This window comes from Crinia signifera, chromosome 5 (assembly GCF_055691185.1).
Source record: "Crinia signifera chromosome 5, ASM5569118v1, whole genome shotgun sequence".
NCBI lineage: Eukaryota > Metazoa > Chordata > Amphibia > Anura > Myobatrachidae > Crinia > Crinia signifera.
This window is the reverse complement of record NC_139221.1, coordinates 249433451-249460996: the sequence shown is the minus strand read 5'-3', so window position 1 is coordinate 249460996 and position 27546 is coordinate 249433451. Positions and strand designations below refer to the sequence as shown.

The following is a 27546-nucleotide window of genomic DNA, read 5'->3' as shown; positions in this document are numbered from 1 at the left end:
GATGCTGAAGAGAATAAAGAGAGAATGGCATAGTCTGGGGAGAATAAATACCAGGGGTGTGATGCTGGGGAGAATAAAGGTAGAATGGCATAGTCTGGGGAGAATAAATACCAGGGGTGTGATGCTGGGGAGAATAAAGGTAGAATGGCATAGTCTGGGGAAAATAAATAATACCAGGGACATGATACTGGGGAGACTAAAGGTAGAATGGCATAGTCTAGGGAGAATACATAATACCAGGGACGTGATATTGGGGAGACTACAGGTAGAATGGCATAGTCTAAGGAGAATAAATAATACCAGGGACATGATACTGGGGAGACTACAGGTAGAATGGCATAGTCTAGGGAGAATAAATACCAGGGATGTGATGCTGGGGAGAATAAATGTAGAATGGCATAGTCTGGGGAGAATACATAATACCAGGGACATGATACTGGGGAGACTAAAGGTAGGATGGCATAGTCTGGGGAGAATACATAATACCAGGGACGTGATATTGGGGAGACTACAGGTAGAATGGCATAGTCTGGGGAGAATATATAATACCAGGGACATGATACTGGGGAGACTACAGGTAGAATGGCATAGTCTGGGGAGAATAAATACCAGGGGTGTGATGCTGGGGAGAATAAATGTAGAATGGCATAGTCTAGGGAGAATACATAATACCAGGGACATGATACTGGGGAGACTACAGGTAGAATGGCATAGTCTGGGGAGAATACATAATACCAGTGATGTGATACTGGGGAGACTACAGGTAGCATGGCATAGTCTAAGGAGAATAAATAATACCAGGGACATGATACTGGGGAGACTACAGGTAGAATGGTATAGTCTGGGTAGAATAAGTCTTGGGGACAAAATAGGGGTATGAATAAAGATAGAATGGTATAGTCTGGGGGGAAATGGGAGTAAGAATCAATACAAAAAAGTATCCCAAGTTCCCTTTTCAGAAAGTTAGGAGATGTGTTATAAAAGAAGTTCTAATAAACACAATAACCATCCTAAAAACATCTTTATTATTTATATATTCAGGTTTTGAGAAGTGAGTAAAATCTCTACTTTCCCGACCATTTTCATGTCAGATACACAGAGACTATTTAAATGGGGTAATTCAGAGGGAAATAACAGTGACAGGTAAAAATAACTGCAGAGCCCAGATCTGATTACATGTGCCGTTATTATAGTCCGGACTGACAGAATGTATATACTGATTACTGTAACCTCTTCTCTGCTGGATTGCTATATATTACCTGTGTGTGTCCAGACTTCATTTGTGCTCTGTGAATAACATTTCACTAGAACATGTTAACCCTTTGAGTGTGATGTGAGTTTGTTAATATAGGTGTGAAAATTGCCAAGCAAACATTTTTATTCATCATAATGACCTGTAATGTTTACATTATATAGGACATTTTACACAAGATTTTTATTTGGATTTATATAACAAATGTGAGCGACGCTGGCATTCTTTGCAGATCTTTTGAACATCTCTCACAGAGATGTTGGCAGTCAAAGGGTTAAACCAGGCATGTCCAAACTGTGGCCCTCTAGCTTTTGTGAAACTACACATCCCAGCATGCCTTGACATAGTTTTAGCATTCCCTAATAGCAAAACTGTGGCAAGGCATGATGGTACTTGTAGTGTTGCAACAGCTGGAGGGCCATCATTTGGACATGACTGGGTTAAACACTTGAATCTCACCTGTTATTGCAGACAATCCTCCAGCTGCAGTTGTATAAATTTTATTAATGGAATTACTTTATTAAACATTTGGAAAAGTGAATGTAACAACCGATAAAAAATATTTCTAAAAAATACGTAACAATAACAACATGTGCTGGACAGGAACTGTATAGATATTATGGCAGGGGTTTTAAGAGAAACGTATATTGCGTTTAAAGAACGGCAAATAAGTATTTGTCGTGCGTGCAGCTTTTCCAGTACTTACTGTAGATAATATACAAAGAACACTCTGATCCTGGAAATTGCTTTTAGTCACTGTGAGTACAAAGGTGCTTCTACCTTTGCTGAGCCTATGAACGCATTGTATCTGCCAGTGGTCAGTCTTTGGCACTACACTGACAAAGATAAATGTTTGACGCATTTCATGTGTCATCTTAACCTTGTAATGGTCTATCATCAGCAGTGAATTTGAGATTCAATGCAGCAGAGGCAAGGTAAGAACAGTAAGAGAAAGACAGCCTGGTACACATTGACCCTCTGCAGTTTACAGTACATTGGCAAGAACAGAAGCCAGCCATCCAGCTTACTAGCCAACTTCTTGCTTGCCAGCAGAATACTGGGCGATTACCATCTGATATATCACTCCATCCTTATCGCCGTGCGTGGAACGGTACATCCGCCAGCCCCTGTCCATTGTGCAGAGTGGAGAACGCCAGCAGGAACCGACACAAGCACCCGTGAGTGAAAGTGACGGTGGTGCACTGCAGGACCCTAACATATCCGGCAGCGTGGGTGAGAGACACGCGTAACGGCCATTACATCCAGGTCCGCACTGTCATTCTCCTCAGGTGGCCACTCCACCAAACAAACACCACACAGGACTTTTTACCATCCGGCAGCACAGGTGATGTATGCGCTCACTGTGCTATGATCCATTGCTCCTGAAAAGGAAATTGGGCAGGATTCTCTAAGCTAAAAATGCGGTAAAAACCCCGTTATCGGGGTTTTTACCGCATTTTGGGATGCTGTAAGCATCCCCCGCCGGGTTACCGCGGCGGGGGGCATCGCCAGAAAAATCTGGCGATGCCCCATAGAAGCCAATGGGCTTCTACCGCAACCCTCCGCCGCCCCGCGCCGACCCCCCGCCGCCCCGCATCGCCCCCTCACCTGTGTCCGGGCAGCACAGCGCAGTGCTGCCCGGACCTGTGACCTCCTCCCTGCACTGATCCTCTTCCGGGTGCAGGGAGGAGGAGAGCCCGGTGCAGCAGCAGCAGCGCCGGGTGTGGGAGGGAGGGGGGAGCCGCCGGGACCTGCTGGGACCCGGCGACTCTCACCGCAAAGGACAGCTCTTAACGCAAGAGCTGTCCTTTGCCTTAATTATCGCATATGTTACAGCATATGCGATAATTAAATATGCGATGGGGGGCGGAGATTCTTAGAGAATCTCCCCCATTGTTACTACCAGCATTCTACTAAAACATCCCCAGTATGGTCTGACACTAAACCCAGTCGACACAGTGTCAACATATGCAAGATTGCTAGTTTTTATGTAAATTCAGAGTGAATATTATTATCATCACCCCCTTTTTTATCCAGAGCTAAATATTTAGCTTGTTTTTATGTGCACATTGTTATTATAGCATATGCTAATATACATGTTTAATTTTTTAGGTGGCCACCCTAAATAGCTATACATATGTATACTTTATATGTTAATTAAATTGTTTTTTGATACAATAGTTTGAAGCAGTCTCCAGTCTTTTGCTATAAATGTGATCCCCTCCATGGTGCATTGGAATTTATTGTATATATATTAGCGCAATGTTCCCATTTTTTCCTCTTGAATATACATTGGCAAGAACAGCTGAAGACCTAACGGTACATAAGTGAGTTTTGTTCTTTTAGGGTTAGTGCAAGCTAGTTATGTTTTTGAATGACAGATGGATTCAGTCGGGGAGATTCTCTAAGGTAAAAATGCGGTAAAAACCCCGTTATTAGGGTTTTTAACGCATTTCGGGATGCTCTAAGCAGAGCTGTGCTGCCCGGACCTGTGACCTCCTCCCTGCACTGATCCTCTGCCGGGGGCAGGGAGGAGGAGAGCCCGGCGCAGCAGCAGTGCCGGGTGTGGGAGGGAGGGGGGAGCAGCTGGGACCCGGCGACTCTCACCGCAAAGTACAGCTCTTAATGCAAGAGCTGTCCTTTGCTATAACCATCGCATATGTTAGAACATATGCGATAATTATGATTGCGATGGGCGGCGAAGGGGGGCGGAGCTGGGCGGCGTGTTTTAGAGAATCTCCCCCAGTGTGAGCTATTTATTACAGTGATGCTTGTTACTTAGGGCCTAGTTCACTCTGCAGGGGGCAGATGTAAAATGTGCAGATAGAATTAGATTTGGGTGAGTTATTTTGTTTCAGTGCAGGGTAAATACTGGCTGCTTTATTTTTACACTGCACTATAGATCTCACTTTGAACTAAATCCCCACCCAAATCTAATTCTCTCTGCACAAGTAACATCTGCCCCACCTGCAGTGCACATGGTTTTGTCCATCTAAGAAGGATTTTGTCAGAAAGAGTGAACTAGAATAAGGCCCATAGTACTTGTTATAATGATTAAAAAGTAATAGTATTTTCCTCATCACTAGAGAGCATCAGTAATACTCTTGCACCCAAAGCCTTTTTCTCCCCTGTAAAATATACATTTTAAATATTTTCATAATTGGTAACTTCTGATATTCATTGCTTATAAATGATAATCTCTGATCTCATCACCTCAGTATTAATTAGGAACATACTGTAGGTTTTATGCTAATATTCCTCTACTACAGGATCTAGGAGAGAAAAAATACAGCGTCTGCTCTGCGAAAGAATCAACACAAGTGGACAGGAGGAATAAAGGGCCTTTTTCTGGTTCACTCTTAGAGGCAAATTCCTTCTAAAATGGACAAAATCATGTGCACTGCAGGTGGGGTAGATGTTACTTGTGCAGAGAGAATTAGTTTTGGGTGGGGTTTTACTCCAAAGTGAGATCTATATTTCAGTGTAAAAATAAAGCAGTCAGTATTTTCCCTGAACAGAAACAAAATAAGTCACCCAAATCTAATTCTCTCTGCACAAATTACATTAACCCCCCCCTCCCCCTGCAGTGCACAAGGTTTTGTCCATTTGGGAAGGAATTTGCCTCTGAGAGTGAACCAGAATAAGGCCCAAAGGCAGGATGTCATAACTTGGAGAAGTTCCTTATTTCCCATCTGAGGAGTAATAATAACTACAATAACTATCCAACATTTATCTATAAAGTGTATGCCTTGTATTTATGGGACATGAGTACAATTTGTGAAACTTATACCACGTTCATGTCAGTTCAGGTAGAAATAATGATCTGTTTGCAGCTACAGCTATTATAGACCAGACTGAAAGAATGTAAATACGGATTACTGTATTAACCTCTTCTATGCTGGGTTAATAGATCTAAATCAAACACGTGCGAAGACTTTGTATGTTCTCTCTGTGTAATCCATAGTAGAGTCCTTTGACTAATTAAGGATTTGAGTTACAACAAGTGGTACACATAGCCCAGTATAAGCACCACGAAAGCTATAGTACGCTGCTTGTTTCATTGGGAGAAATGTCCGCCCGGTGTAAATTGCACTAAACGCCGGGTCGCACCCGGCTTGAACCTGGGTCTAAAAAAGCCGGGTGCGACCCGGCGTTTTGGTGTAAAAGGGGTATTAGTTTCCCCTATTGTGTCTTACAAACTCCTGGAAGTACAGACAGAACCTCTAAACTAAACTAGTTATTTTGATTACGTACTCTCAAGGAGTTTAAGAGGCTCCAGCATCAAACATGCCAAAAAAAAAGTGTCAAAACATTTGGATGTTTTCTCACCTATGACCAGATGATGCACATTTCTCACCAGCCATGTCTTCTTGTGTGTGAAATGTGTAGCTTGTGTGAACTACATTTGTAGAAGATTCTCACCCATTTTGACACCCGTTCTCAGGCTGTGTCCAAGGAGGTGAAGACATATAGTGTGAACATGCAATGATAGAATAGTTGTTCTCTTTCAGTTGCCCTTTATATTGTACATTATATTTCAGCGTAATGAAAATACTGTGTTTTTTTTGCTTCTCTTACAAGATACAGTAACTACTGTTAATGGTTGTTTGAGACATTTGAACCTAAATGAATGTGGCTGCAGCGAAGTGCATTGATGTGAGCAACATAACATGAGACGTGGTTGGGCAACCTGATTAAAAGAGGTCAATAATATAAGAATCCAATAATATAAATAATTCTTGTGAAATTAATAGCAATCAACTTATTCCAATCCTATAACAGTAAACTATTCTATTTTTTTTGCTATTTCTTTGTATTTGTCTAATAGAGATATAAAAATGAAAGTGTTGGCGTTTCCTACCTTATTGTTGCCATTATTTTGGCTTTGAATGCCTATCTTTTATCTTTGCCTCAAACTCCAAACACTGTATTTCCTATGTAACATACTACTGTGCTAATACTTTGTCAATGAAACACTTTGGAGTGTACAAGTTTGTGGGAGCTCTCAGAATTATGTAAAAATAGAAGGGAACACATTGCCCATGATTTCAGCGCTGCTTATAAAGAAAGTTACACCCAAAGATTATGTTAGTGAATTTGAACCCACTTTGCAAAACATGCGTGGATTCCAAATGTAGGATGTATCAACTTTTCTTAAGTGCAAAAACAAGTGTAGAGTATTTAAATGAATTGGATGATAAATATTATATTTTTACAGGATAGCATGAAGTGGCCAATCCAGGAAAGTACAGATAGAGGCAGCCTCATCTAGCCCTTTAATAGGATTAAGTGAACCAGATCTGTCAGACTTAATCCTATGCTAATCCCCTACTGTATTGTTCTATGTATTGTATTGCATCTGAGAACAAAAGGCCTTGGTGAGCCATGGCTATCCAGAGAAGGCTAGCTGAAGAAGGCTCCATTTGTATGCATACTTACCGATCAGCTCCACGCCGACGTGGATAGTGGGGATATGAAAAGGTCGGAGGACGCGTACCGCCGCCCCTCGCGGGCTCGCGGCGCTCGCCACGCTTTGGGTTCACGTTTATAGTGGGGGGTGGCGTGGGGGTGCATTTAACATTGTAAGCACCCATTACGGTGCTTAAAAGCACCCTTTAGGGTGCTTATACAATCTTTCATCGTATAGGGGGCAAAAATCGCGTTAAAACATCGCGCGATGGAAATGGGGGGCGCCGCTATAATGCACAAGTACCAGAAAGCACACGTGCAGTCATCTGATTCTGTTAACAATGTCATCCATACCGGCAAGGAACACCACACTTGTAACGGTCTACTTGGGTTGCGTTATCTGTGAGTCTGACCCCTGGTGGCTACTAGGGTCATACATGGCACCAACCCAAGCAGCCTGCTATTTAAACGAGGATAACTCAAGTCATCCGACCTGGATCACTACAAAAACATACAAAGAGCCAAATCGCTGGCACTTGGCGATGATGTCGTCACCATCAAGTGCCATCAGAAAATATAACCTGGCAATGACTGGGTCCAGTCTGCGGAGTGAACGGAGTTTCAAGTTACAGTGACATGGCTCGAAACAATGTTCAATAACTTAGGTTGGACCCAGGTTAATTGAGGTTTCCTAGATACCGTGAATCATTTCATTTCACAAAGGTTGCCCAACTTCAATATATATCCACATATCTCATACCTCTTATTTTAACTGTAACCACCTACAGGCAGCTGGGTATGGATAAAAACCATATCTGGAAAGGACCCCGAAATGCTGGACCGGACAACAAGCTCTGCATTCCGGAGCTTGTAGTGTCCGGTCTGGGGGGTGTCCTGTCCAGGGGGGCTGAATGTGACAGCTGTCACCAGGGAGAGGAGAAGGGGGAGAATAAAGCCTCCCTCTATGGTCCGGGAAAGTAGCAAAAACTGGAACAGTCCGGACCGCACGGGGAGGCTGTGATCGCCCCTTCCCCATTACCTGGTGACAGCTGTCACAGGCAGCCCCCTGGACAGGACACAAGTTTCGTAATGCAGAGTTTGATGTCAGTTCCGGCATTCCGTGGTCTTGTCCGGGTCCGGTTTTTACATACTCCCTAGGCCGCAGTATCAGCCTGAAATAGCTGCAGTCAGCATATATGGCAAGAGGTGCTTAATAAACCCTAGCTAAGACAAAATAAACAGTTCAAAAATCCTTAATGGTCTACTGCAGCAGAAAGCTTCATGTCCTAATACTCATGGCATTAGGGTGACACCGTATGAAATCACCAAACTCATAGGGCACAAAAATATATATTTAGTTATTTTATCTCAGCAGGATACCTTTATTAAATGATTCCAACCATATGTTTCCCTGCTGCTGTCTCTCATGTCACTTTACATACATTGAAATAAAATACTAGCCATGTGGTTTTTATACTAGTGTGATTGTCAGCAATACAAAGGAGCTGCCGAAATAATCTAATGCAAGGCACAGAAAAATATCTACTCCGATGTCTCCCCCACCCTACAATGATTACAGCGGACATTTCAATGCCACACTTTGAAAAGAAGGCAAGGTGATAAAGACTAGCTGGACGCATTTAAACTGTCAAGATCGATCAACGGCAGATAGGAAAATAGTGTTTAAATGTCTCCCTTGTCTTGTTCACAATGATAATGTGATGCTTCCATGAGAGAGGGAGAGGGATTTTGGCAATGCAATGTGCGTAGTAAGTGGGGTACTGGCATTCTGTATTGTTTCTTGTAATTCCGCAGCCCAGTAAATGCATTCTTAATAAGAGGCTAATTGTAATGAGCTGTAATGCACTGGAAGCCTATTAATATTTCAAACTAAACAGACAATTAGTGATTAATTAGTAAAAGAAAATTAATAGGTAGTTTTGGCACTTGACAAATTGTGATGGACTGTGGGTGGCAGCACATATAGAAATAATTCAGATATTTTAAGTAAGGGAATTGATAAAAACAGTCATACTATAAGCAGACTAATGGAATGGTGTTCCAGAGACACTTTCCATGTATTCTAACGGCTGTAACCTGGGCAGAATGGGCCTCAGTGGTGTACTTACTGCAGCCATTTCCAGGCCATGATTGGGAAATAATATGGCTCAGATCATTTTATCAATAAGCTCTGACAACTTTAGTGGTGAGCAATTGTTTAATATGCACACACAGGCATATCACACACATACTGTATATAAATATATATACTGACAAAGGGGTTAGGAGCCCCGAAATGTTGAATTAACGTGCACGTTATTTCACTGTAATGGATGTGACGCATCAGTAATCACCTAGCCAGCCTGCTTCCAATCCAGGTGGGGAAAGGTCCCAGCACACAGTGGCATCCAGGGAGAATCTGAAATAGATGTGTTTGGCCCCGGCACTCAGAGAAGGAAAGTTGTGCAGCTGTGCTAGTGGTAGATATAAAACATACAGTATACAATGTGGTTCTAAGCCCACACCTGAGGATGTACATAGTACGAGTACTATCTGTGGGATATTGCTTTTAGGAAATTGTGTGGGTTTTTTATATAAAAAAAAGTACTGCACCATGAGGCGCCTCTCATGTCCTTCCTTTTAGAAATATCTTTCATACCCACAGGACATGGGTTTGTAACTAGTTGAGACGACTGTCTGATTTTAAATAGGATTTGGCGTCAGTGACCTGAGATCACATCCTCGGACATCTACCAAATAGAACTGTATTTCTAGGAAATGGAACTCACAAGTGAAAGCGAACCTTTATACAGTATATATATATATATATATATATATATATATATATATATATATATATATATATGTGTGTGTGTGTGTGTGTGTGGGTGTGTGGCATAGCAGCATACAGGTGCTAAAATGGTGTAAAATGTAAAAGAAAAAGTTTATGATATATATATATATATATATATATATATATATATATATATATATATATATATATATATAGTGGCACATAAGAAAGCTAAGATTCACTAGTGAATTAGTGAAGGAAAAAGCTGGTGGCCAGGGGGCATAGGTCAGTGGAGGGGATTTAGGAGGATTAATCAATTACCAGAGTGGTAGTGCTGTGTAGTGGACATCTAGCCGCCAGCAGAGTGGTGGAGTCAGTGCCTCTCTATCCCAATGCCTTTCTGCACTGGTTATTGCATGAACTAGCCTCACAGAGGCGCTTCTCTGGAAGCTGGTGATTGTATTGTGGCCATTCATCCTGTGACCCTTACATATTTTATATAGGAGTTGACAATGGCAGAACTTGTAAGTGGTTGGCCCAGGTGCAAAAACATAATTTGATCCCCCACCCCCCATTCACTCAAACCCATGTTCTCAATAGGCCATACAGCAGTGAGTGGCAGCAGTGGGCCCCTTAGTCCATGGGGGCTTCGGTGCAATGCACCTGCTGCACCAATGGTAAATCCACCTTTGGGTGATGATAACTATATAGCTATATAGTACTATAAAAGTATAAATGTATCATCATTACATATACTGTATGATTATTCATGAGGATATCTTAACTTGAAAAACACTACATTCACAAATACTGTACAATGGTAATTCCAATACCACTTCTGTTTCCAATACAATAAATGCCACAACATGTACAAATGTACAAATACAAATGTACAATGCTCAACATGTACAAATATATCAGGGGCAAATATAAGGAACTCTCAAGCACTCTTTTCACTGCAAGAAAGGAAACTAGGACACGAGGGCACGAATTTAGATTAGAGGAAAGAAAATTTCGTTCCCTCAAAAGAAAAAATTTCTTCACGGTCAGAGCAGTCAAACTTTGGAACTCTCTTCCTGGAGAAGTGGTGTTGGCAGATACAATAAATACGTTCAAAATAAGGTTGGACAAGCATTTATTGGATAAAAATATCCAGGGGTACTAATAAGAACCATATTCGGTCTTTTACAAGGGATAAGCTATTAAAACGTAGGTTGAACTAGATGGACGCAAGTCTTTATTCAGCCTTATCTACTATGTAACTATGTAAACAAGGTGGGCTGATATTTTCTATGCAGTAGCATGCAACTGTTTTGCAATACATCAATAATAAAATTACAATATAAAAGTTGATATCATGTATAAATATAAATGCTGTATGCTCTAATTACAAATTGAGTTGATATTTCAATAAAAATGTAGTCAGTATTTAATGGCTGTCCTGCAACTTCATAACAGGTGGTAGTGCTTTAATGGGAGCTGTCAAAGGTGTGTCATAAGTGTTAGCAATTTTAACAATTGTAAAACACTACAAAAAGATTTAAAAATTTTGAAACAGATTTCTATTCTATCCTTTTGTTACAAAAAGTACTTTTGCATGCATTGTTGTTTTTTTTTTCTTGCAGTATAGTGGTAAAATGCTATTTAAATTGACACCATAAATATTTGTTTGGTTTTCAATCATGAGATAAGATGGAATTTAATAATAAAATGGATAAGATGGAATTTAATAATAACAATACTAATAATGATAATAATAAATAAAAATTTGCTAATATTTTCAGTTGGGATTTTATTTTTTCAAATGTGTGACTCTTTTAATTAATAATGTGTTTGCAAACTACCATGTATTGACCAGTACCTTGAAATGTTAGTACCAGATATAACAACATTGTGTCCGTAGTGCTCTGATTGAGCTGCTCTGGAAGGAAGCACCTCCTGCAGCTCGGGAGATAGATGTGCAAAGATTGCCGTAAAATATTCCCCATGCAGAGATAATGTGCAATTTCCCATCACAGCCCATAACCACTGTAGTGACAACGCAGATGTTGTGTCCTCTGTTGTAAGTTGACATTTAAGTGCCAAGGCTCCTGTTACAATTGCTTTTACTGAGCAATTTCTTCTGCCCCCACAAACCTAAGTGCCCGGGCCCATGTAATGTATTTGGATGCACCATTCTATCATTTTAACATAGACAAGTACAAAGCAATGCGTTGCTATTTTGTCCAGCTACAGAGGGTTAATACAAGCTGAAGATCTGTTTTGGGGATGCAGTTATAATCCCGGAGGTCTGAATCCTGGCGTTCAGAATCCCGACCGCCGAAATCCTGACACTTTCTCCCTCTGTGGGTGTCCACCCATAGAGTAAGAATAAATTAGTGTGCCGAGCGTAGGCGGTTGGGATTCCGGTGTCGGGATTTTGAACCCAGGGATTCCGACCACAGGGATTTCGTATCAATCCCCGGTTTTGGTTGCAGCAACATGGATGTACATTATTATGATTTGTCAGCACTGTACATAAATAAGGCAATATGGATGCATGGTGATATGCTGCCAAGTTACTTTTTGGACTTTCCTGCAAGCTTATTAGTGAGATATCGATTTACGTGAGAGTTCATCTACAGATAGAATAGAGGGGCCAATTCAGGATCGCTCATTGCGATCCGAATTCGACTCCAGCCCCGACGGTCGTGTATGCACATGCGCATTTCTACGCATGTGCCTACCGCGGCAGCGAACGGCTTTGGTGACTTAGACACTCGCTAGTCCGTTCACTTTGGTGCCATGCAGGGGGTGGCAGCCAGGGAACGCCCAGTAGTTTATGGGAAACCTCGTGAAAACTCTGGGCGCTCCCCATGGAACGCCGATGGGCTGATGCCTGCTCAGGGCGGCTGATATCACATGACGTCAGCGCCTGCCCAATCTTCAGCAATCTGCAGAAGGAAACCATCAAATGATTTCTCCTGCTAGAGGCCACATGCGTGGGGCCGTGTTAGCGAACACATCCCCTTGCTTGGCAGTGAAGGGATTCGGGCGCCGGGGGGAAGGCGTTTGGTGGGGCGGCGTTAAGGTGCTCGCCAAGCAGTGAATGACTGCTGCTTAGCGAGCCAACCTGAATTAGGCTCAGAATGTGATGGCCTTGCAGGTAAATTGAGCAGGGTACTCTCTATAAACTCACAACAGCACACATTTCTCTGTTTGTGGTTTTCCTAAGGATGCTGCATTGGGAAATTGGAAGGAAAACCATTAGCTTCAGTTACAGAAATAATACTACTTTCATTTCTTTTTCCAAAAGGACTCAGCGGGTCGTCATTTTAAGTACTAAATGCATAACTATTGGGTCTTGCTTTGACTTTTCATCTTTCATGTGTCTCATAAATGTACAGTAAATCTAAGGAACTGAGGTTGCAGGTGTACATTGCACGCTGGACATCTATTAGCTCTCTCGTCCAATCCTATTACAGATCCTATAAGTTCAGACAGTAACCTATAAATTACAAATCAGTCCCATAATCAATATGCATTACTTTTACTTTACCCAGCAAACATTTATTACAATACACTGTATAACCGACATTATAGCAGCGCTGAGGAGTATTTTATGGTTGTTAAAGTGAGAAACATTGTAAATCAACATTAAGTGGAAATGGATGGCATTTATTATTTTCCCCTGCCCTGTGAAATTCAATTCTGATATTGTCAGGGTGCTCTGATGGAAGTGGTAAATCATAGTTACAAAACTGTAGGAAAGTAAAATAAAATAGAACACACACAATTTTTTTCTGAATTTGGAACTCTATCAATCTACTGTATATATAGAGATATGTGCATGGTTTCGGTTCTACTTCATCTGTGTGTTTTGGCTTTGGAAAAACCACCCTCAACTGTTTTTGCTCAGATTTGGTTTGGGTGGATAACAGAAATGGATAAAAATCGATAAAAGCAGCTAAAATCATGTCATTTTTGCAATTCAAAACCTGAAATTTGTGTTTAGAATATGAATCTCAAACCTGGAATTCAGTTCGGAACGGATATTCAGAGAATCAATCCATATATATTGTGCCGTATATGAGTGCCAATGCTTATTCAGAGTTTTACCATACTGTACAGAATTTACAGTAAGTAGTACATTTTGTTTTACTCTGGACAGAGGACTCAGATGGCTCACAGACAGTGTCTAGTTAGACAGTCAATAGTCAACACCAAAACATCAACATGCAATATGTCGACTTTGGCAAAAGATCAAAACAATCAAAAGGTTGACATGGGAATGGTTGATACATGACAAGGTCGACATGAGTTTTCATGATTTTCTCCAGTTGTTGGGACTTTTTTATGCTTTACCATCCACGTGGACTCTAACTGGGAAAGGTAAAGCGCAGTATGCTCTAATGCAAAAATGCGGTAAAAACCTGTTATTGGGTTTTTTACCGCATTTTGATGTGCAGGAAACCAGGCACGCTGGGTTTTTGCTGCGGGGGTTATAGCCATCAAAATCTGGCAATACCCCATATAAGCCTATAGGCTTCTTGTCGCAACCCCCGCTGCCCCGCATGGACCCCCACCGCCCTGCACCGACGCATGCAGCCCCCCCTCACCTGAGTCCGGGCAGCACACTGCCAGCAGCCGGGTAAGGGAGGGAGGGTGAGCAGCTGTGGATCCACTCACCCTCCACTGGCTGCTTCACAACAGGCAGCTCTTATGGCAAGAGCTGCCCTTTGCTAAACTAATCGCATATGTTAGAGCATATGCGATTAGTATCGTTGCGCTAGCCGGTGGCGGTCACTGGCGGCGGAGAATAGACCATCCCGCCCATAGTGTGCTAAGTTTATAGAGGCACCTGGACTGAAACATGGCAAGTGAAGTGAGCCATCCAAGGGTACACACTGCAATAATTGGGGATACACATGCTGAGGTGTTGACAATGGCACCAAAAAAGCAACACTGAGAAACTTGAAGCTGAAGATCCCAATTTCAATACCAGTTCCTTATGACCCTGTACAGTGGTATGTGTTATGGACACCAAGTTCAATGTTGCATTACATAACTAAAATAAACTAAACTAAATAAAATATGATTGTGATTCATGAAATTTCTTGGCACTGCATCATTTTGTCAATAGGAAGTAAAGACATTGCCTGGAAGGTGTGAATGGAAATCTTTATCTTCATACGGAACTTGTATAATAGAAGCAATATCAAGACATGTTACAATCTTGACCTGTGTGACTCAGCAGTGGTAAAATATACTTTTTAAAATAATCTTACCTCTGGTCATAACGATAGCTGCAAGGGCTTTGTGACGTGTGCACACCGAGAAGTTCTCAGTAAGCTCTTGGAATTTTTGTATTGCCAGCTGATATATGGAATCTGCAAAGTCCTAGAACACAAACACAAATGAGAGTGAATGACAGCTGGCTTGAAACAGTAATTTTAAAGAATTAGCCCCACTGGAGCTATGAGAAAAAGTGGCATTGCCAATAGTAACCAATCAGAATTAAATTTAATTTTCAACTTATAATTTTTCCCTGATATTCATTAATGACCCATGTTGTCTATGATATAATCAATCAAGTTTTTCTTAAGATTAGCCATTGTAAACACCAGAGCAGTGATATACACAGTGAAGCTGGGAACACACTGGTCAAAATATTAGCTATTCAATTGGATATATTGTGACGCCATCAGCAGGTCTGTACCCACGATATGTCTGTGAATGATGTCGTTCGAAGACATATTGATATATGGTCGATACTGTATATCTTCATATGGGTTTTGATTATAAGGCCAACAGTAATTAGATTGACAGTATTCTAAAAGGTCGACATGCACAAAGTCAACATGGGAAAAAGTTCAACACATGCAAAAGGTTGACTTATGAAAAGGTCAACATGAGTTTTTCACTGTTCTGGTGTCAGCTTATAAATTTGGTCACATGGGACACCAATTAGTGTATCACATACGCTTGCTTTAGTCCACAGGGATGGTAAAGTAGGAAAAGACCCCCCCCCCCCCAAAAAAAAATGTTAAAAACAATTTGCCGTGCTCGACCATTTGCTTGCATTGACCTATTGTCCATGTTGACCAATAGTGATTGACCTGTTGACAATGCAATTCGACCGAAAGTCCGGATCCCCTTCATATACAAGTGTGTCAGCATATCTGGCTGTGTGCACGTGGTCTGCTGACAACTCATATACTCGCTGTGGGAGGCCATAGTCACAGCTGGGTGGGCAAATTTAATTGGCTGCCCAGAGGAATGTCCTGACTGGCACTTTGAGCGGCCAATCAGTAAGTGTTTTCTTACTTGGATAGGCCGCTCAATTGGTTGGAACCAGCTTGAAACTACAAAGAACAAGGATATTTAGAATGTGTCCAAGGGGTATATGTAAATTATAATTTTTTACCTCAAAATTTAACATGCCATTAATAATACGTGAAAATGTATAGATTGACCTAAAATGTGTTGATTGTTGCATCTTGCAAGATAAGTAAAACACACCTTCTATAAACAATCAATACAATTTGCATGGGGGTGCAATGATTTGCGCCTGTAAGCATTTACGGGCATGTGCAGATGCTGGGTGCGAGCCGACACAGCTAACTGCTAGTTCGCCCTCCCATTTGCACCTAGCAGTGCGGGTGGTGGGTGGCGGCGACGGGCTGCACCCAATGGAACACCAAGCATTTCATGGGTGTTCCCATGAAAACGTTGGGCGTTCCCATGGAAATTAGGCTGTTACGCGGGTGCTGGGGGCGGGCAGCAGATGTCAGCTGCCTGCCCTCTACCCGTAACATGCAAACGTAAGACACCAGAGAGTGTCTTAGTTTTGCGCGCACCTTCCAAATCGATGTGGCCCCAGCACCCAAGGCTGTGAATGGATGTTTATGCAAAACATCCATTTGCAGCCCTGCAGGGAATTCACAGAGCGAGGGTGGGGCAGGCGGCTGTGCGGTGTTTCATCCACATGCTTGTGGACCAGAATAAGGCCCCATACTTCATGAATTGAATACTGCAATATTATAATTATATAACCAACTAAAAATGAATTACTTATTATAATATTGTTTTTATTACCTCGAACCATATTAAAATAAAACTTCAACTTTCAATGAAATACAGTCTTCAGACAAAAGAAGATATGTAATAGGCACTCACAGCTGAAAAGGTCAGCACGGGAGAGAAAGAAATAATCCATAGAAGGAACACAAAATGTTTTCCTCTAGGTCTTTTTCTATTTCAGAACTGTTTTATCTTAATGTTTTACATAGAGAAACTATTCATCAATAGCTGTTTACTGAGTGCCTGGAGCACTTCTTTCTAGCTGCCAAATGCCTGCTACATAGACTGAGCAAATCAAACCTTGCAGAATATTGCGGCATATCAATTAGATGCCTAATATCAAAGATAGACTAAAATCATATGAAAGATACACTTGATCAGGAAAAGTCATGATGGCTGGAGACTGTAACAAATCTATGTACGAGCAATCTCAGGGTACCTGGTGCATTGAGCCAAAAATGTCAAAAGGTTCTATGGGTAAAGTATAAATTGCCAGAAGCCTCTTACAAAGCCTGAAGCTCCGCATACACACTGCTAGTAGAAGCTTTGGCCATGCTCTTCTTATGAGAATAAATAAACACTGTAGTGGAAGGTTCATTTTAGTACTTAAAAATTCTAGGAATAATTGTGTCATGTACAAATAATATATGTACATGTAACTTTTAATGTTCTGATAAACTTATGTAGATCAACAATAATTATAATTCTTATAGATTTGATAGGGATGGATAAGGAATGAATGTCGGTAGGCATGACGGCGGTCATAATACTGATGCGGCATTCCCAATGGAGGGAACTGCAACAGAGGTCAGGTAAGTAAACTTACTTTCCCCATGTTCCCCTCAACTCCAACCCTCCCCACAAACTAACCCTAACCACTACCCCCCCCCTTCCCCCACAGCCTAACCTTAATGCTCCATTCTAACCTTAACTTCTGTACCCCACCTTGTAGATGCCATAATACTGGTACAGGAGTTACTGTAGTTCATGTACATGCACACAGAACAAGATGCACTTATTGGCTGTGTCTTATCGTGGGAAAGACAAAGGCAGGTATTCAATGCCGCGTGCGAGGGGGTTAAACAGCGAGGATTGCAGAAAACCAGCGATCCTCTGTTTAACCCCCTCACCAGCCGCTCGCCCTATTCAATGTTCTGGGGAAATCCTCGCCGTCATAGGAAGGCGAGAATTCCCCAAAACAGCGAGACCTGCGGCTAATGCAGAAGTCTCGCTGCTTTTGGAGCCGCATACGCCAATTCCCCCTCGCTCAAAAAACGGAGCGAGGGGGAATTGGCATATGAGGGGGGGTGCGTTGAATACTGACAGGGTGAGTGGTGACAGCGAGCAGAAATCCCTGCTCATTGTCGCCGCTCGCCCAGGGCATTAAATACACCCCAAAGGCTCTGCTTGGCCTGCCCATTGTCTTATTTTCACTCATTGATAATATGTTTTGTTTTATTGAACATGCTCTTTAGCCCCTGCTGCCATTTACAATTAGGTTTTAAACCAACAGTATGGTTTTTCACCCTCCAAACCGCCTTGTGTTATATACCGTGATTTGGAGGGAAAAATCGCCAGAAAGTAGCTGTGAAAATGTCTGCCCCATTACAGTAAACAATTACACAGTTATTATGTGTTGCCTATTGCCTCCTGTTTTGTTCTAGTTATATATGTATATGCTGAAAATTTCATCAATAGCCTTTTGGGTAATACTGGTATTCTACTCTAGTCAAAAATATATTGAATCAATAGATTACACAAAAGAAAGCCTTTTAGTAAACAATTTTTATTCAGCTATGGCCTCTGGGTTTATTGGATAGAATATCTGAAAGGTTAGATTTGCATATTAGTAGGAGCAAACACTACAGGAAAGTTACAACGAAATGTGATTTTGTAAAAGGACATCATTTTATTCACCAATAATATTGTTTTTGTATTACAGTGCAGCTTTGCATATCAAACAGAATGGCCAATTTGTATTTGGAAACCACCTATAGTCCCATGGCAAGAAGACGACCCAAATAGATCTAAAGGAATATCTCACCAATTCACTTAACTATGTATACAGGGGAGCTTTAAGCGAGGAGAGGACCCCCGTTCAGCCTCCGCAGCGGGCCCTCTCCTCTCTGATGGCGAGTAGACTCTGGCATTATGCTTAAATCTACTGTGCATACACAGGTCTCCGGGAACATGGTACCCACACCTTGGGGGTCATTCTGGTTGACAGGCAAGCTGCGAATTTTGCGGCGACTATACAAGTTGCCATGTCCGTTCGCAAATGCAGCCTGCACATGCGCATAAATGCTTATGCGCACGGGCAGTAGCAAAACAAAATGCTTGGGGCGGGGGAGTGTGAGGATCAGAATGACCTCCCTTGTTCCCAGGGACATATCCAGTGTGCATGCACAACTCACTCAGAAATGGCCAGGAAGACCATTTTTCAAGTGATTTGCGTCTTCGATGCCACGCGGGACTCCGGAGTGGTAAGTATAATAAGTGGGTGCAGTGTGTGTGTGGTGTGGGCCCCTGGACACAGGGGCCCATGTGCACTGCGCACACTGCACCCATTATAGAAATGCCTGTGTATATGTGTTAAAAATCCCCATGGCTCTTTGATAAGCAAAACGGTTGTGGTTGCTATAAATAAGGTATTAGAAACAAAGTACAGCAATATGCACACATCTCTATATACAAATGTATCCTCATACACCTTTGCAGTAGGAACACTAAATATCCCCTCTGTATACTGTCACATAAATTTGTTAAGAAAAAGTATTACCATCCCCAGTGCCAGATTAAGCCTTCGAAGGGCCCGGGCACTTTAGACAGGCGGGCCTCCATGGGAGAATATTACACTGTCAAAACACAGAGTTAAGGCAGTATAAACTTGGTCAATGGGCAACTGCAGGGGGGGGGGGGATAGATATATATATATATATATATATATATATATATACATCTCTCCACTCTGACTGTGTTTTATTCATTTGGATTCTGAATCTGCTGCAGAATTGTGAAAAGGCACCATTCGGAGAGGTGTCACATTATGCCCCTGGTTTGGAAATCGTGTTACATGATTCATCAAGTGGAGTATTACAGTGTTGCCAAAGCAACAACGGTGACTACATCACCCAAGTACACTCCCTAGAATGTGTTCTTATTGTATCTGTACCTAAACTAGGTGTAAAAAGCTCATTGATCTTGGTGTATTACCCGTGAAGAAGTCCCTAGGGGACGAAACGCGTAGGGTTTCTTGTATGATCAAACTGCACCTATGGTCGGAATTCTGTACTGCACAACAATGATCCACCAAAAAAATCTTTGTAAACATTTCTAAACAAATGTCTTTTAAATTGTTTTATTGTATGGAATAAACATATTCTGTGTTACAATTGTGGACTGGTGAAACAACTTTCTGAGCGCACCTCTACATTTTCTTCTCTATCTTTCACATTAGACTCCCACTAGCGGCGGGGTCCTAGAGTAGTGCTGCTCACCAACAAGCGCAGGAACAGGTCACAACCCCCCTTCTTTCCATATATATATATATATATATATATATAGATATGTCTTGATAAAGGGCTTTGCCCGAAACGTTGACGCAAGCCTGTGTTGATTCTGTTTTGTTCTATAATTGCTGCCGCCGTGCAGACTTCGTTTAATCTTGTGAGTGCCATCTGCAAATTTGTTGCTACATCTTTCCTTTGGAAATTGAGAGGCACCGCAAGTAGTTGAATCCTATAGAAGAGTGCCAGGACCCCCTTGCCCTATATATATAGATATATATATATATCTATATATATATAGATATATATATAGATATCTATACATATACAGAAGTACCAACACACTCGCCATTCCTAAGAATGGGGCGCAAACAGCACCCACTTCCCAGGATGGGGTGCAGTGGCCTGTGACCACACACTCACACACACATATATATATAGTGAAGGAACAGATGGGCGTCACTCTGGGTCTCATGTAAAAAGGTGATACTTTAATGTGTTAAAACGGTCAACGCCCATTTGTTCCTGCACTGTGGAGAGCGGGGAGTGCTGGATATTCTACAAAGCTATATATATATATATATATAGCAGTTGAGCTTTAACCCAAGAAAAAAACACATATTCATTTTAGCTATGATGTGTAAGCAGTTGCCAGGTTCCTAAGAAAACCAGTTGTTAGTGTAGGACTTGCAGTAAAATGGGGTCCCTTGGTGATGGGCTGCAAGCTTAAATGCATTGATCAATTAATTAACTAAAACCCCATTATTTATTTAATTGATTATTTGAATGTTAAGGTGAGTTAGTTTGTTGTAGTGAGTGCTGGGCCCCCTGTGTTTGTGTTTACTAGAGTGTGTGGTCACAGGCCAATGCACCCCATCCTGGGAAGTATCTGGGGTAATATAACAAACTATCAGGTACCCTCTTTGCTCTGAGGGCAGAGACTAGGACACGTGGAAATGCACTTAGACTGGAGGAAAATAGATTCCTTACCATTAGGGGGAAAGTCTTCTTTTCAATTTAAAGGATTAAATAAGGCTGCACAAACATTTACTGGAAAATAAACATGCAGGGGTACCGGGGGTCCCCCCTGATGGTATCCCTGACTTCAGACAGTGGGGGAGGGTAGGGATGCAGGAGCAGGCAGAAGATATCACATGACATCCGTGCCCGCCCCAATTTCGGCCATCACCGTGACACTATAAAAGGCATTTACCTGCTCGCTAGGAAGTGGACATATACACAGCAGGTCTGCATCACCCCCTAATTTGGAGAACATTTTTTCATATAGAATAAATTCTCTGGTCTGTAGACCACTCTTCCTCTCCTCGCAGCGAGGCCCATTTCTAGTCTGCAGATGGAGCGTACATTAGACAAGCATCTTGTGTTCTGGGTAGACCATCCAAGGGCAGCACTTTAAAACCAAAGTGTACCATCAAATGTTATTTGTGAAGTACCTTAAATTTTATGGCATTTTAAAATAAGTGTACAGCTGACTATTCTAAAAGTGTTGTCTGTCACCAGTGACTGTAACTTTTATAGGGACGATTAGCATATGAAAGCAATATCTGTCTAGTTGCAAATTGTAACATGAATTGTAAATACCTTTATTTTGCACAGTTCCATGTGCTTGAGTTTCAGAACTACTTCCCAGCATGCCAGCAGGCAGTGACTCTGTACGGGTTCATCTGCCTGTGACTGTACTGAATGTAGACAATGTTTTGCATTAATGTTTGGCAGTGTATTCCATCTACATTAATACTATAGGGTCTACATTGCATCTGGCAACCAATAACCAGATGGACATTTACCTACTGAACACTAACCCACAAGCATATCTCTACAGGGATATATATATATATATATAAGATTGGCTGCAGTTCTGAATAACTCAACATAATGATGCAGCGTATTCGGGTCACAGCCTTGTAACCACTCCAGGACAAGCCTCAGGTGTCAAGCTGCTGTATTAGAAAAGATATTAATGGTGCAAATGGGTTTTCGTTAACTACATAAAACCTCAATAATGCGCCCGCGCTTGGGAATGGCTGATGGTGAAAGATATTGCTTTGTCTATAGTGCCAAAACAGACACATTAAATTCATGTTACAGATATCCCTTAACAATACATTCCACCTGTTTAAGAATAAAAATGACTGAATGAATTTTCTGGCATTTTAATAAATGGATCCAAGAAAAAAAAACATGTCGATAACATGTTGCATAAGCCAAACAGTGTGCTTGAGGCTGTCTTTAAGAACATTGGTCAGCTGCAGCAATCGATCAGCTGGCAGGGGGGTTTCTAGGTATTTGGAAACCCCCCCTGTGTGTGCGTGTGTGGGCCCCCTTCTCTCTAGCTGGCAGTGCAGTACTAGACTGTGAGGCTGGGAGACCTTAACGCTGTGAGTCTAGCATGCATGCACAGGTCTCCAGGAAACTGGTGCAGCAGCCATTTTCCTGGTGTTATTCCTACCATGCATGTGCAAAATGCAGGAAAAATGGCCACTGCATCATTTTCCTAGAGATTCGTGCAGCTCTGCTGCCGAAGTCGCGGGACTCTGAAGGGGTGCATGCTGTGCAATGTGGGGCCCCTTGGATTCAAAGTGTGCATGGCATACCTTGAACCATTATAGATATGATTATCTCTCTCCAAGATTCTTTGATGAATCTTCCACATGAAGTGTAATTGCTGCATTATATAATTCTTACTTCCTGAAAAAAACTTTTTTAGAAGACATTTTTTTGTGTTTGTAGCTAAGGGGAGAAGGAGGACATGAGTAAATTGAAGAAACAATATATTGTAAATAAAAGAAATAGGGAGCAAACCTAAATAGCCTAGCAGGGTGGGCAGTGTCAGAACTAGCGACTCGTAGGCCCAGGTGCAAGAATATGCTTTGGGCCCCCAGCAACCCATACTGTAACTCTAAACTTCTAATCCATGGCAGGAGAGACATCAACACAACATGCGTGGCCTGGTGGTAAGTGAGTTTGGCCTACAAACCCAGTCAGTAAAAAATAAAAGCCCAAACCATTTTGTACATCCCCATTTAAAACATTTTTTTACACATATCAGCACTGAAATCCCCCCACACCTTCCGCATTCTCTGATGCCCCATCTTCAATTTGTTCATTGCGCCCTGAGCTTTCTCTTACCTCCTCCTCTGAGACAGGGCCTTTGCTGGACATGCTGCGCTGAAGTCTGGACTCGGAGCTGCAGGGTGCTGCTGCGGGCAGACGGGTTTGTGCACGAGAAAGGAACAGTGAGGCCTGATTGCGGAAGCCACCACAGCAATGTTATTAAGGACAATAAAGGAGGACACTTTTCGAGGGAGGACAGAACTTACAATAGAAGGACTGTCCTCCCTAAAGGAGGAGGGCAGGTCACCTTATTGTAGCTAAATACCGTTTATACATAAATAAGCATGTACTGCATGCATACAACATATTGAATAGCATGATGATCTATTCATTATATATAAAATCGACTGGATTTGAATAAAAAGGTTTCTGGACTGTTCATAATCTCCAAAAGGCATTATGCAGAGAAGTTCTCCTCTGGATGGTAAGGGCACACTTTAAGTAGTCATTACAGACTTATTGGATTTCCTTTTTATATTCCTGTCAGGGTTCACGCTGTCTTTTAGCCTAATAGTTGCGGATTTCCTGCTGTAGCAATGCTAATGGCCTGATACTTGATTTGTAGGGGCATATGGCAATCTGCTTTTCATACTATTGAAGTGTTGGGTCTCTCCTCAGGTTTCAAATTATCTGGCAAAGACTTTGTGATGAGCGGAACCTCTTAAAAAAACTTCTATTTGCCCAAGGAATTCAGACCTTCTGTTTCTTTGACCAAGGCAATAAAATACACCCATTTTACAGCTGTTAAAGCAATGCTATCCTAAAAAATATAATTTTAATGAAGCATTTAATTTAACTGAAGTTTGAAAGTTATTAAAAACATAATTTAAAGTTTGAATTATATTTTAGATTTTGCCGACATGCTTATCTCTACTTTATTGATGCTATGAAATGTCAGTATCCATAAGGAGGATATGTCATCAAAAAATCATCTTTAGTAACACACACCATAGAGCACAACAATGACATATGCATTTAAAAAACACAAATTGAATAAATCAATACGTAAATGAAAACATATTTTATTAAGGCCTAATGACGCAGCTTCTGTATCCAGATTTAACTTAAGGCTGTTATCACACAGGTCACAGGTATTTAGGACTGGATTTTTCTCTCGGGTAAATATGTCAATCTGAGGCTAACAACCTTGCTTTAGTTAGGAAAGATAGTTTTTCTGCCACTCTAGTTCCGAATACTTCATGGGCTGTTTTGTTCCCACTTAAACCCCCTATGGGGCAAATTCCATTAGATCAGGGAGGGGGAACCTTTGGCCCACCAGCTGTTGTTGAACTAGACATCCCAACATGCCCTGTAACAGTTTTAGCATGGCCAAATAGAAAAACTGTAGCAGGGCATGCTGGGATGCATTAGATGGTCTGTTCTGGGTAAAGTAGGAGAAATAGGCCTTAACCGCTGCCTCATGCAGCTAAAGGTTTGAATGTAGGTCCCTGTTTAAAAGGGGTGTGGTATGGCGGGCCGACAGTCAGTATTCCGACATCAGAGTCCTGACTGCCGGTACTCTAACAGGGGGGGCAAAGCAATGAAGCCCCTTGCGGGCTCGGTGGCTTCCTGTGCTCGCCACAAGTTCTATTCTCCCTCTACGGGGGTCGTGGGCCCCCACAAGGGAGAATAGCCCCTGTCAGTCAGGATCCGAACTGTCAGGCATTTAAACAGTCAGGATTCCGATGTGGGAGTATTGACCATCGGAAACCAGACTGTTGGGACGTCATCGGTACCCGTTTGAAAGATCTGTGTAGTTTACCAAGGGGAATAGACCATGCAACACAAACAACAATTTACTAAGGGTATATTTATTATGGGAAATAAACCCTAGCTCAAGCTTCTCTTATTTAAGAAACCCTCCAGCCAGACATACTGTATCTCTATTCCTGGGTATTGCCAGCAACAGCTTTCACCAGCTACATCCGGTGATTGCTTCTCTACACAAAGCACACAGCAACCTCCAAAGAAGGATTGCAGCATGAATCTTATAGGCAGAATGGAAATATTAGTTGGAGGAAAAGTAAGTTATGCCTTCTTTTCAATAATCATTTTGGCTGAAACTAATTACAGATTGATTATTTGCACTGGCATCCAAATCCACTGCACATGCGTAACCTAACAAACTGGGTCAAGCATGTATATTATGCTCTACTTTGGCCAGGTGCAGTGGTAAATTCAGCCATACTGCCACAGCCATCATTGCTGATGAACTGTGAATTATGGTAATTGAACACCTGTTGGTGGAGCACTGCAAATCCTACATGTTTTTGCCCTGAGTTTTCTCCAAAACTGTGCACATAGGTTGTGCAATAGGCTAAACTCGATGGACTAACGTATTTTTTTCCACCTTAATTACTACAGTTACTATGTCACATAAAAGTATGGGTGACACAAAGTTGTATACATTTTAATAGCATGAGTTTGCAGGAGCCTTGACTGCTTTCCCAGGGGAGTGCCACCGGATTTTGGCGAGCCTCACGGCCATTTTGGAAAGTATGCAAGTATGAAGTGGAATATCCACATTGTTCTCATGCACCCAGTGTGGGAATATTTATGTATGTTTCCAGTCTAACCCCACACTAAGGCCTAAATTCTGATCTCATAGCAGTACAAATTTGTTCTCAAAATGGGCAAAACCATGCTGCACTGCAAGTGGGGCAGATGTAACATGTGTAGAGAGAGTTAAATTTGGGTGGGGTGTGTTGAAACTGAAATCTAAATTGCAGTGTAAAAATAATACAGCCAATATTTACCCTGCACAGAAACAAAATAACTCACACAAATCTAACTCTCTCTGTACATGTTACATCTGCCCCACCTGCAGTGAACGTGGTTTTGCCCATTTTGAGAACAAATTTGTACTGCGATCAGATCTGAATAAGGGCCTAAGCCCATGATGTGCTGTATATGTAATATCCTTATAATATTGTGTGTGTGTGTGTGTGTGTGTATATAAGCAAAAGCTTCAAAAGCTAGTCTGCTACCTTCTGTGTTTGTGCATGTGTGAGCAATAGATGTAGTTTCACTCTCTGCCAGCAGATGGCAGTGTTTCAGAGACTCACGGACACTAGACATATATATAGATGATATATATATATATATATATTCACACCTTGTTCACACCTTGAAAAGGGTGCTTCGTGCCTCGAAACGTCGAGCAACTGATGTGACCTTTTGTTTTGCAAATACAGACATTCCTCACTTAACGACCTACCTGTTTACCGACCACCCAGACTTACGACCCGGGCCTTCGTTTAGCGTCCGTGCTGTGACTCCTCGGACTTACGACCCTGCCTGCTCTGATTTACGACCTGCCCACCTACCCTCTCGCAGTTACGACCTGCCCTGCCTGTTTAGCGACCCGCGTCTCAGAAGTCTTAAGGGGTTTTATATATGCTCGTTTAACAACCAATTCACTTAACGACCGGGTCATAGGAACGGAACCTGGTCGTTAAGTGAGGAATGTCTGTACAGTTTTCTTTGCACCTTTAAATCCGCGAGTGCCGCCTTGTTCTTCTACGGATATTTGTTACTTAGCTTTGGAAGGCACCACGGTACTTCAAACCGCAAATCCGAGTGCCGACCTTACCCCGCATATATATAAATATATATATATATATATATATATATATATATATATAAAAACAGTGTAATGCGTCATTCGTGCATGACCACAAATTATATATATATATATATATATATATATATATATATATATATATATATATATATATAGACACACACACACTCAGCAAAATAAACTTTCCGGATAACTATAATTGTACACTTCATTGTAGTAAGTGAGATGAGTGTGTAATAAAACGGTATTGTGAAGGCATAAAAATAAACCCTTCTAGCAGTAAAGTATGAATTATGGTCATATTTCTGCCGGCTGATGCACAAAATCTACAGAATTTCCTCCAAGCAGTCAGCTGTACCAATGAGAATTTATGAGTAGGCTGAAGGAGGAAAATGATAACGGATGAGGAGGGGTCAGGTATTTGGAAAGATACAGCACAGTCATCTATCTGAGCTAATAATTCTGTTTGAATGAAAATTACATTACAAGGTCATCATCTTAAGCAGATTTAGAACAGCCGCTCCTATACAGCTGTTCTGGAAGTACAGTATGAATGCATTTTTATGCCAGAAGATTGTCAGGGCATCCTGGTTCTTGTGGTTCCATGCACAAGCTACTTGTTTTCTAGTTTTGATTGTAGAGTATCATGTGAATCAATTTACACATCCCAGACCATATAAAGTCTTCTTGAATTGTGTTTGTAGTGTGCGTCCCTGCCTAGGGTGTGTCTTGTTCTGGGGTGCCTGTGACACCTGCCACCAGAGAGTTATGGAGGGAGAGATTACAGCCTCCCTGTATGGCCTGG

The 27546-nt window shown here is 41.7% G+C and overlaps 1 protein-coding gene across 1 annotated transcript in view; it reads right to left on the bottom strand.

Moving 5' to 3' along the window:
• The window catches only part of ADARB2 (adenosine deaminase RNA specific B2 (inactive)), a 489925-nt gene that overhangs the window by 73301 nt on the left and 389078 nt on the right, over positions 1-27546 (bottom strand). Inside the window, exon 5 of the mRNA XM_083188799.1 lies at positions 14723-14834. Coding sequence (XP_083044925.1) covers positions 14723-14834 — 112 coding nt within the window. The remainder of the gene's footprint in view (positions 1-14722; positions 14835-27546) is intronic.